This window comes from Phocoena phocoena, chromosome 17, assembly GCF_963924675.1.
Source record: "Phocoena phocoena chromosome 17, mPhoPho1.1, whole genome shotgun sequence".
NCBI lineage: Eukaryota > Metazoa > Chordata > Mammalia > Artiodactyla > Phocoenidae > Phocoena > Phocoena phocoena.
Genome location: NC_089235.1, coordinates 4,128,753 through 4,140,449, shown reverse-complemented (window position 1 = coordinate 4,140,449; position 11,697 = coordinate 4,128,753). Strand labels below are relative to the sequence as shown.

Genomic DNA, 11,697 nt, shown 5'->3' with positions numbered 1-11,697 from the left:
TATGAGGAAGGGTTACAGATAATAAACCCATAAGATTACCATAGCCCCTGGTATACAGTTAGCACAACTTTAGTGTTAATTCTCCTCCCCTTTCTATCACAGGAATACCTGGGAGATACTGCAGGTTCAGTTCTAGACCACTGTAATAAAGTGAATGTCACAATAAAACAAGTCATACAAATTTTTTTGTTTCCCTGTACACATGAAAGTTATGTTTACACCATAGCCTATTAAGGATGTAATAGCATTACATCTTTAAAAAATAATATACATGCCATAATTTTAAAATACAAAGCAAAAAAATTGCAATAGTAATATCAAGGATCGCTAATCATAAATCAACAAATATTAATAATGAAAACGTTTAAAACATTGCAAGAATTACCTAAATATGACACAGAGACACAAAGGGGACATGTGTAAATGTCGGGAAAATGTGCCTGACACACTTGTTCGACACAAGGTTGCCACAAACCTTCAATCTGTAAAAAACGCAGTATCTGCAAAGTGCAGTAAAGCTAAGTGCATGTGTATCTCCACAGTTTTAGCCCTTTTATTTCACCAAAATTTCTCATTGCTCATTACAGAAGCTTACGTAACAACTTGCATATTTCAATAAGAGTGCATCACAATGTAGAAAAGTCATACTCTATGTAGAGGTAGACTTCCTCTGGTTAAATAAATAGCAACTCATAGTTTTTTATGGATTTATGACTCATGCTGAACTGAAACCAAAGGTATTCCTTATATAGGTAATTACTTTTAGTTCCCCGATGCCAAATTTGTTATTTAGCACCTCCGTGTGTGGCTCCAAAAACATTAATTTTTCTATTTTGAGTCAGTTCCAGACAAGAGACATAAATTCCCACGTTTTATAAGCCTTGTTTCTACACCATCAAATAGTCATGAAGAACAAGGAACCTTAAAAGATACCCTGGTTAAGCCCCAGGCAAAAATAACAAGTACTCAAGAGACAATTTATGGTTCTTAGTCTAATCAAACGTATTTATCCTTCTAAGCAACATGTTTTTATTTATATCTAGTTAAATATTTTATTAATGCAGGTGGACACAGAAAGAAATCTGTCAAGTTCCTCTCCACAGCAGTTCTTTTTCGATTTTGAGAACTCTGGGTGAAGTCACCTTTCTCTTTTCTTTTCCAAGTTAAATCATTCCAGTTCCTTTCATTTTTCTTCACAGGGCATGCCTTACACTTTTCCATTTTTTTCTGACCTATCTGAATTTCTTGACACTTTACTAATGTTTAAGAGATCATTAATTTCTAGGCAAAGTACTGGAGAGCCTGCTTAGTGGTACAGCATCTTTTTCTAGTCATGAGGGAAAACAGTGAATCCTCTCCCATGGAAATGCTTGCAAGTACCTCAGACAGATGCTCTGAGGAAACTAGATTCAACACATTTGGCACACACACACACAAAAAAAACTTACGAGATTGTTGTTGAGATCTTACAATCAGACTTTTATCAAATCAGCAGTTAAAATTAATAAATGAAGTAATTTGAGGCTATGTCTATTCCATTAATTCACCAATATCTTCAATACACATTTTGCACTAAGTTGACAACATAACAAAAAGGGAGGAGGTATAATTCCTGTCCTTGGGGCATTTATGATGTCTTAGGAGAAAAATAACAGAAACAAGAAATTATACATGCTCAAGGAATAAAAACACAGAAACTTCAAAAATAACAGAATAGAAACTGCATCTGTAATTGCTGAAAAAATGAAGAACACAGAAATGATGAAAGTCAAGATGGATAATCCAGTGGCAAGATTTCTGGGGTAAGCTCATTTTGAAGAAGTGGCAAATTCTTAGAGGTTATCTAATCCACATCCATCCCATGTGCTTCATCTTTCTCATGAAGAAAGGCCGTGCTGATATTGAAATGAGAGACCTTCTTGTTCATCACAGCCTTCAAGACCAGTTCAATTTAATTAGTTTTCCTCTTCCCAAATGAAAAGATTTTCACCTTCAAAAATATAAAATATTTCTAATGTGCTTCTGTTGCTGATATCTAAGGATGCCTCAACTTGGCAGAATAGGCAGGCTTGGCCAAGCATTTCACAGGAGCAATGATAGTTATTGTCTCTTACTACTTGGTTGAGATTTGTTCTTGAGTTCTGGAATCTGTTATCTAGGACGTTGTTATTCTCATCAACTACTTCAAAGATTTCATTTGTCTGATTTCCGGGGTCTTGTATATTTGAATTCACAGGACCCCGAACTAGCAACAATGTGTGCAAGAAATTCTTTAAATATGACTGAAACTTATTTAAATTATTTCCTTCCTCTAAGCCCAAGAAGTTAATTCTTTTTAATTTTCTCCTTTTATCCATCAAGTCAAATGTGCTATTAAAATAAAGCCAATCAAATGTACTGCCAATGGCATTATCAATAAATGCTTTATTACTACTTGCTTTATTGTTCTTATCTCTGAACACGTTTTTGTCTGACTGTAGTAAACATGCGTGTATTTTCATCCATAATTGGAGACTCAAAGAATTTTCAATATCAGAATCTTTGCAATATGCAAATCCTCGGTGTTCCTCATTTACAGGCTGGTTAATAACAGGTAGTATTGGGCAATGTTGACCACAAATATTATAGAGTTTATCCAAAGAGTCACCTTCCTGAAGTGCACCGTGAATTACATTTTTACCAGGCAATGGTTGGTTTTTAATAGTATCATCAGAGACAGGATGCACTTTGTTACCAGCAGATGTGAAGACATGAGTGACAGATGTGCATACTCTCTCTGACCTATGATTACACTTCTCTTCTGCATGGTGGTTTGGTATTCTCTCCTGAGAACGAGTTTTATTTTGAACATCCAGCAAATCCTCGCGAAAAGGCTCAGAGTCACTACAATGAGGCATGTTAAAATAATTGCATCTCAGTTCAGGAGGTTGAGTCAGTTCCTCCAATTCTGAAGAGGAGAGTTCAGCCATGTTTGGGCCTGGGGCCAAATTTCCGAAATGTGAATACGGTACCTCACTGCTGTTATTATCAAGTAGAGTATCCACTGATGTGGTGTCTGCATTGCCACACATGCCAGAATTTTCAAGAGATGATACTCTTAGCAAATGATTTTCTTTCAGAAGCCACTTGCCCTTGTCAATCAGTACCCCCTCTTCCATGTCTCTGGGAATTCTGTTATGACCATTTTGTTCAGTACCATGTTCCACAATGTCGTCCCCATGGTAACTGGCCCTCACATTATTAAAATCACATTTATCTCGCCTTTCCTCCTGAAATTTCTGCAACACAGCTGAATTACTAGATACCTGTTCAGAAGAGCCAAATGACTGACCTTCAGAGTCATAAATACCTACTTTCCCAGCACCCTGAAATTCCATAGAATCATAAGGACAAACCTGAGATGTATGTGTAGACCCAGAGAAAAAAGACGGTTTCATAATCTCTGCTTTACCATAAAGTTTTTCTATTGTCCTTTTAACAAATCCTTTATTATAGTCTTTCTCTTGGGCCACCTCCTCACCACCGTCACTGGGGCCATCACTGGATGTTTTATATGACTGTTCATTCTCACTGTCTTGTCTATAATCTGACCAATCAGAAGTCCCTGACCTTTTGAAGTCATTTTTAAAATTAAGGAGAGACTCTGAAAAACTTCCAGTCTCCATGCTTTCCACCATCTTTTTTACTCTCATTTCAGTTTCTCCTTCAATGAGCTGCTTTTCAGTATTTTGCTTAGAATCATAGCAAAATACTAAAGATGGTGGTGTTGCCAGCCTCCTACTGATTGTCTCACAAATGACACCATTCCTTCCTTCTTCTTCTGTAATGTTCCTGCTAGAGACTTTGATCAATTCCAAATTTTTACTAGCCTCTAATTCCTTTTGGATCAATTCTTCAGTAGCTTGCTCTCCTGAATTTACCTTTGTATTAAAGATATCAGTGTTCTGGTTTTCTAATTCTTCAGAAGATTCCAATTCTGAAATGTTTCTTTCACTTGATGTCATGCTGTTGGTTATTGAGCCTGGTTCTTCAGAAGTCTTTGAGTCTTCCTTATCAAAAGATGTATATGCATTTTCATCCTGAAATTTCTTTAATGAACAATTTTTAAACTCATCTAGGGAACTATGTTTCCTATGAAGTTCTGGTTCAGTTGCATCTTGGAAAAAGCCACTGTGGCTTAAATTACTGACATTTTGGTGTGACACCAATATACTAAAGCCATGTTTACACCCAGGGTCTGCCAAAATATTTAGGTCTTTCTGAACTTCACCAACTCTTTCTAACTCTTCGGTCAATTCCAAATTATCAGTATATGTGTTTTCCTTGGAATTTAAAAAGTCACTGGTATTACAGACTTTGATGGGAATGTAGGCCTCATCAACTGAGCAAGCCATCTCACAGATACGGTTTTCCTCATAAGCACAAGGCTTATGAGAAGACACAGGGTCAGTAAGTGAAGAGACCTCTCCTAGGAAACAAGCCTTATTCATGGAGGTCTGATCCGTGGTACAGCCATCACTGGGGAAAGAATTATCACTGAGGTTCCAAGTCTCTTTTGGAGGATAAGTCTTATTCACAATGCACATCTCACATGGAGAGCAAGGCCCCTCTGAAACACAGACTTCAGAGACACTGTCCTCACTGGCAGAACAGCCTCCATCTAAAGAGGAGATTTTCTGTGTTTTCTCATTTTCAATGCATTTAGGAGCTATCTGAATGTTGGGTGTAGAACAATTTGCAGAAAGATCTATTGGAACCATGTCCTGCTCTTTCTCAGTGAGTCCAAAGTGATTTGTGGTTGATTCCACTAAACTGGCAACAGCAGCCTTCAAGTCATCTGCTTCCTCTTTGACAGCAATGTGCTTCAGAACCTCCAACAATGCAAGTATTTCTGAAGTTCTGCTGGTAGTCTTGTGAGCATCACCTCGACAGAAGCTATTCATACCTCCCTTTAGGTTTAGCACCAGGAGCCAAGCCAGAAGAACATTAGTGGATGAATTATATATCGGAGAAGGAAAGGGAATGTCTGCAAGTGAACCTGGCATTTGAACAACTCCATTCTGAGTCTTGTGACTACTAGGAACTAAAGCTTGCAGTTGGCGAAGCAACCAGACTGGTAACGGGTGTTTTGGAGTGTCCTCTTCCATAAGATCTACTTGAATGGCAGCCTCTACACTTTGCCCTTTTGTAGCTAGGTTTATGTCTCTGTAAACAAGGCTTACCTCTTGTCCTGACTTTTCAGCAGATACCTGACTTTTAGTATTAGCATCATCAATAGCTGACTGTGACAAAGTGCGATACTCATGGATGGAAAGCAAGTAAGCATCCTTCAGAGATTCAACCTGGCTCCCATAGAGATCTTTGCTAAGTTCTTCACTGTTATCTTTGTCAAAAGATGTGCCGACCTCTTTCCCTAGGTTATCTCCTGTCAAACTGGCATTTTCAGTTATATGTTTATTACCTTCCAGGACAAAATTATCTCCTTTTCCAGAACTTTTGTGGGAATTATTTCTTGGAAAACAACTGTTATTATAGCCTACCACACTCCTTTCCTTTGTGCATATTGGAGCTGACTGTCTAGGTTGCAAAGCTGAATCTGAACTTATGTTCTGCAACCATCTCTGTACATAATTTTGAACTGAATGATGGGTAACAGCCTCAGGAAAAACAGCTTTTTTCAAAGAAGCTAAGGAATTTGCCCTGGTTGTGACATGTTGTTTACTTACAATAGTATCTGATTTCAACCTATCCCCTTTTTGTTTTTTCTGGCTTCTTAAAGTTATGTGTGAATTATTAACTTTTGAAACTAAACTCTTCTTTGACGCTCCTCTCAAATACCAAGATGCTATTTCTGCTTGAGCCTGTGGACCACAAAAAGCATCGGGTTTCTGCTCAAGAAAGTTAAACATATGAAATAAATTTTGATTTTCAAAAGTATTTTTGCAATATCTAAATTCATTATGGGAAAACACTTTTTCTCCTTGACCAATTTCTCCTTTTGTAGGTCCTCCTAAGTTTACTTTGTTTAGTGGTCTGGATTTTCTTTTGGCTAAAAGTCCCTGAACCTTAGGATTATGAATAGTATTTAATTTATTTCTAGGGAGATTCCTGGAATTCACAGCATTATTACTTTTGGAAGAAAAATAATTTGATTCAATTACCGTATCACTTGCATGGAGGTCTTTCGCACAAAGTACCTCTCCTTTAAGGGGACTACGTGAATCTTGCAGTATGGTTTCCTGTGCAATTCTACCTCTTGTGTTTATTCTTTTACTCTTCCTGGGGATTCCTTTCCTTGCAATCTCCCCACCCTGATGCTTGGAATTTATCACAGGCTGCTGAGATGTCATCTTCTTTTTGCTGGCAACAGATGATGAAATCTGCTTTTCGTTTTCTGGAAGTTTTGTTAAACCACACTGAGAAAACTCACTAATTAGTTTGTCAATTCTTGTGGTGACAGTAGAGGATCCTACTGAAGCTGGGGTCTCTGAAATAGTTTTGTCAGTTCCAGAGTTGTTACCTGAAGAATGAGTTGCATCTGCTAAAAAAGGACTGGATCTATCGTTGGTGTTACCATAAGTTCTTAAATTCTTGACACTAGTTTTGTTGTCCGCTGTTACACTATCAACTATACCTTCCTCCACAACTGAGTTTTCTGATGTAGTCTGTGGCAAGCCATTATTATGCGACATCTCTAACATCTTCTGACTTGTAATTTCTACAACACCAGCACTTAGTGCGTTTGATTTGAGCAGTCTGCTTTCCTTTTTTCTTTCTAAAGATGACTCTACCTGCTCATTGTTATCAACTTGAAGAAGTACTGGTCTGTTGGATACTGATGACATTTTACTGCAAGAATGTGTGAACATGTGATACTCAGATTTGTTTTCCCCATCTTTCCTTTCTTCACTATAGGAAAACTGCCCAATCATTTTCTCTTGCACTTCAGTTTCAGATACTAAGGTCACACTCCCTATCACAGATTTCTTTTGCCTGACTCTCCTTGGTCCAGGTGTAGGGGGCCTATAAAAATGATGTTTCGCTTGATCCTGAGTTCCCTGGGTGGCAGCTGTGTCCATAGCAGCATTCTCCCAACTAGCAGAATTGCACGTTTCAGTACCCTGATCTCTCACTGGACTGTTGATCTCCTCCGCCAAACTGCCCTCTTGAATACTGCCTTTCTCCAGAGGTGAGACATCTGCAGACAATGAACATGCTGTAATCTTTAAACCAGATGACCCATCATCTGTTCTTCCTGGGAAACTGCTTATCTCACTCTTTTCATCATTATTAGAAAGATCAGCTCTACAGACAGTGGTTGTCCATTTTATGGTTTCCTCCTCTTTTATCTTGAATCGAACTTTCATCTCAACTGTCATAGTACCATCTTGATTAAAAATAATTGATTTCTCAACATCATCTTCAGAAGGATATATCAATAAATTCTGAGAATCATTTTTTTCTAAGGCCAAGTAATTTTCAGAAGCAAAAGAATGGTCTGAGTAGCAATCATTACTCTGCATTTTGTCAGAAGAAACAGAATAAATTTGAGACCTTGGGCTTGAAGGTACATGTGTGCTCACTTTCAAGATTTTAAAAGTAAAAGATGCCCCACATCAAAATATAATGCGGGAGACAGAGAAGTTATAAATATCCAATAGAAGAGGCAGCAAAGAAAGAAAACAAAAAATAATTAGTATGAAAAATACCATATTTTCTAAATTTCATAGTAAGATGTTGTTAATAAGTTTCTCACCTCTATATATTCATTAGTCAATTTAGTTTACGGTAATATCTGGTACATTTCTACAAACTACCCTTTAAAAGAGAACTTATAACTCTACTTCAATGAGGAAATTCACAGAATTTTAATCTTAATGAGTTTAATAAGACAATTTTAAAAAGGAAAGTATAAAGTAGAAATTGCTAAGGATTCTAGCAAAAATAAAGAGATTTTTGTGGGATTTGGTTTTGTTGTTTTATTCTGTTCACCAGTACTGAAATTGGGGTCTAACCAAGTGCTGCTTACCTATTCATATAAGCAAGTAATAATTTACCGTGGTATTCATTTTCCTACCTGTGTATATCGACGAGAGATATCTATACCATTATGAAAGTAAAAACATTTTTAGAATTTATTTTAAAGGCTAGGTTAATCTAGTAATAATTATTAATTTAACATTCATTTTGTATAATCAGTGCATTTATTTAATATCAGTCACAAAAGAGAACAGAGCTAGTCAAAGACCCAGATATCTAGGTATTTTTTTTAATGTGTACCTCTAGAGATAACCTTGGAACTCATGCTTTCTAAACTCAGTCAAATTAGTAGTTTGTATAGATGTGCACATGCTTACCATCAATTAAATACCTTTAGTTTCAAAGGATAAGCCTAGAGATACTTCCTCTTATTTTTAGTATACTTTCACCAAAATTATAAATGAAACTGCCTCACTCATCATTTTTTAAAGTAAAACTTAACAAAACCCTCAGATTCCCTGAAGCCATTAAAAATCATGCTCAGAAACCCACATCAGACAGAAGACAATAAAGTCATTTTGATGAAATGACCAGGGTGAACTAACACTACCTGCACATAAGATACTGGGCAGCTGACGCCTACGGAACAAGACACATGAATGACTGGCTATTAGCGTATCCATGAAATAACTAAAGAACAACAGGAAGGAATAGTTGAGTCTGTCTAGTTTAGCAATAAGTAAAGGAATTAACACCACTCAAAATGTACCATTCCATGTTTACATAAAATAAAAATTAAAAAGGAAGTGTAAATGGCAATCAACACATTCGCCTGGAGCTAAAATACTGAGCACTGTAAATAATGAGATTAGCTCTGCCTGAAAAAGGGAATTTACAGCCTATCCCACACTCTTGGGTGTCAAGAGGCACTCCTCCTCCCCTATCCAAAGGGTAACGTCTCATTAGACGGCACTTCCTAAGGAACTATCAACCCGGAGTACTGTTAACCAGCATGAACTGGCTATATGAACCTTTTTTTTTTTTAATAAATAAAAAGTGGATTTAAGGGCCTGTGACTTTTACTGGAATAACTTCAGAAAGTAGAGCATGTATGTGTACTTAGAGGTTTCTTTTTTTTTTTTTTGGTCACGCAGTGCGGCATGCAGGATCTTAGTTCCCTGGACAGGGTTTGAACCCGTGCCTTCTTCTCCAGTGGAAGCGTGGAGTCTAGCCACTGGACAGCCAGGGAATTTACAGAGATTATTTTTAAATACGTCGATCAACTAACCTGAGCTCAGCTATGATCTGCATGGTATTATTTAGAGAAAACTCTGCAACTACCAGAGTATCACTTACACATATTCCACGGAATTTAGAATTCCTCTCTAAATCAATGGTGGCACTTCGATCTTTTATCTAGGTATTAGATGCAAAAACAAAAACAGAAAACAAACAAAAAATAAACCTCACCAATTTAAACAGATATATCATTGACTGACTTCAAAAAAATCTTTTTTAAAAAATTATCAGATGATCTCTACAACTCTCTCCAGCTACAAATATAACAAATTTCAGTTTAGAAGGTTTTGATCCTCTCCTTTTCTATGATGAAGGAAATCGGTCATTTAAGATGAATTTTTGTTGTTGTTGAGGTTAAAAAAAAAACAAAAACAACTCAGGGCTAAAAATAAGGGCTATATATTTAAGTGACTTACTTTTTCTGCTTTCTGACCTAGCATTTCCCTTGGGGTACACACGGTGAGAGATTATCCCCGGTACTCTAGCAGGAAGCAAGTACTTTTGGATGTCATAATTTCCTGGTTTAAATGGCTCCCTTCCTGCTGCCACCACAGCTCCAGAGCTCAGGATCACAGCCTGGAGACTGGGAACCTAGGGGGGAAAAATCAAAGAGTTATGGTCCTGACACGAGCAGCATGAAGTTTTGTTCTTTCCATACGGTGAGTTTGTAACTGATTAACTCAACAGCCTCCTGGGTTTGAAAGTGATTATCACCCACCACTCGCTGGGCACCAAATGACGTATACAAAATACCGAAGAACCAAGGGTGAGGGGGGAAGGGGGTGTTAGACCAACACCCGTCTTCAGCCCACAGCTGGCACAGGCCGACTGGTCTTCTGCCATCATAACCAAAAAAAAAAACCTTTAAAGGGTACACAGTACTGCCCCTGTCCTCCCCACCCAAGCATCCAGCTGGGAAAGGGCCTGACAGACACACCCGGACCGGGAAAGTGACACACAGGTCACAGGAAAAGGCTTTCTGTACCCAACAGAATGTCACTCTTGGCCACACCTTTTCAAGAAATATCGTCGAGGCAGATTCTGTGCCAACACATTCTGTAACGCGAGGCTCAGGGAACGGAGCATGCGAGGAAAAAACAAAGAGCCCCACAGGGCCCACGCCTCATTGCAATGACCCAGAAACGAACAGCCACCGGGGAGAGGGGGGAGGGGGGAGCCAGAGCCCTCCCATGAGCAGGGAGCACGCACAGGCGCGGGAAAAGCCTTCCTTCCCCGGGGCCGCCATCACGTCCCTCACGATGCTCACCTTCCTTCCGTCCGTGGCGTAGAGCTTGGTCACCGGGCGCTGCATGACCTCGGTCAGGTGCTGCAGAAAGACCTCAAAGCTCTGCATGACCCTCCTGCTCAGGAGGACTGCACGTCTCGTCTTCGGGTCGCCATTCCTGAAGACCACTAGCCGCCGTGGCGCGCGCAGCATGCCGGGAACGGCGGGAGCGGCGGAAGCGGCGGCGGCGCGTGCGCGCTGCGCGTGCGCGCTGAGGGCCCGGCTGCTGAGCCAGGGCCGCGGGCGCTGGCGGGCCTTTTCCAGGTCCACCGGCTGCATCTTCCTGCCATGGGAGCACAGGTACGACTGGCCATCCTCCAGCTCCTCCAGGCGCGTGATGCTGTGCCTTCCTCGGGGGGTGCTGATGTTCCTCACCCCGAAGGGTAGGGGCACCTTCCCCGACAAATTATCCAGCAGAGCATCCAATGTCTTGAAAGAACGAGGGTTCAGCACCACCCGGACGCCGCCAAATTGCGGGTCTCCGCTCTTGTAGAAGCTGATCCTTTTGGCCACGACAGGCTGAGTGACGCCCAACTGGCGAGAAGGAACCTGACCTTCAGAAGAAATCCGACGAATCATGGAAAAACTGGTGGAAGGAGTTTCACTCATTTTGGTTGAGACCTGGAGAGGGAAGGAAATTATTCATCTTCACACAGCGAAGAACAGGTGCTAATGCTAAAGCCAGCTACCGATAGCTGTTCCTCGAATTTCATTCATTCATTCATTCATTCATTCATTATACCTACCTATTTTGAAAGATAACTTTCGGGGCTTAAAATAAGACATAAAAGCAGGGGCTTCCCTGGTGGCGCAGTGGTTGAGAGTCCGCCTGCCGGTGCAGGGGACGCGGGTTCGTGCCCCGGTCCGGGAAGACCCCACATGCCGCGGAGCGGCTGGGCCCGTGAGCCATGGCCGCTGAGCCTGCGCGTCCGGAGCCTGTGCTCCGCAACGGGAGAGGCCGCAACAGTGAGAGGCCCGCGTACCGCAAAAAAAAAAAAAAAAAAAGACATAAAAGCAGCAGTTAAGTAAGGGTATTTATAACTGAAACATTAAAAACAACCTAAAGACACTAATAAGGGCCTAGATAGATAAATCATGATGTATACACCCATGGAAAACTATAAGCCGTTGAA

General features: G+C 40.0%; 1 protein-coding gene across 1 annotated transcript; it reads right to left on the bottom strand.

Moving 5' to 3' along the window:
- Positions 1-1,955: 1,955 nt before the first annotated feature.
- On the bottom strand, positions 1,956-11,173 carry RP1 (RP1 axonemal microtubule associated). The gene is made up of 3 exons (XM_065895579.1): positions 10,547-11,173; positions 9,696-9,870; positions 1,956-7,582 (listed from the first exon to the last, which is right to left on the bottom strand). The coding sequence occupies exons 1-3, from the start codon at positions 11,171-11,173 to the stop codon at positions 1,956-1,958; spliced, it is 6,429 nt and encodes a 2,142-aa protein (XP_065751651.1).
- Between the last annotated feature and the right edge of the window lie 524 nt (positions 11,174-11,697).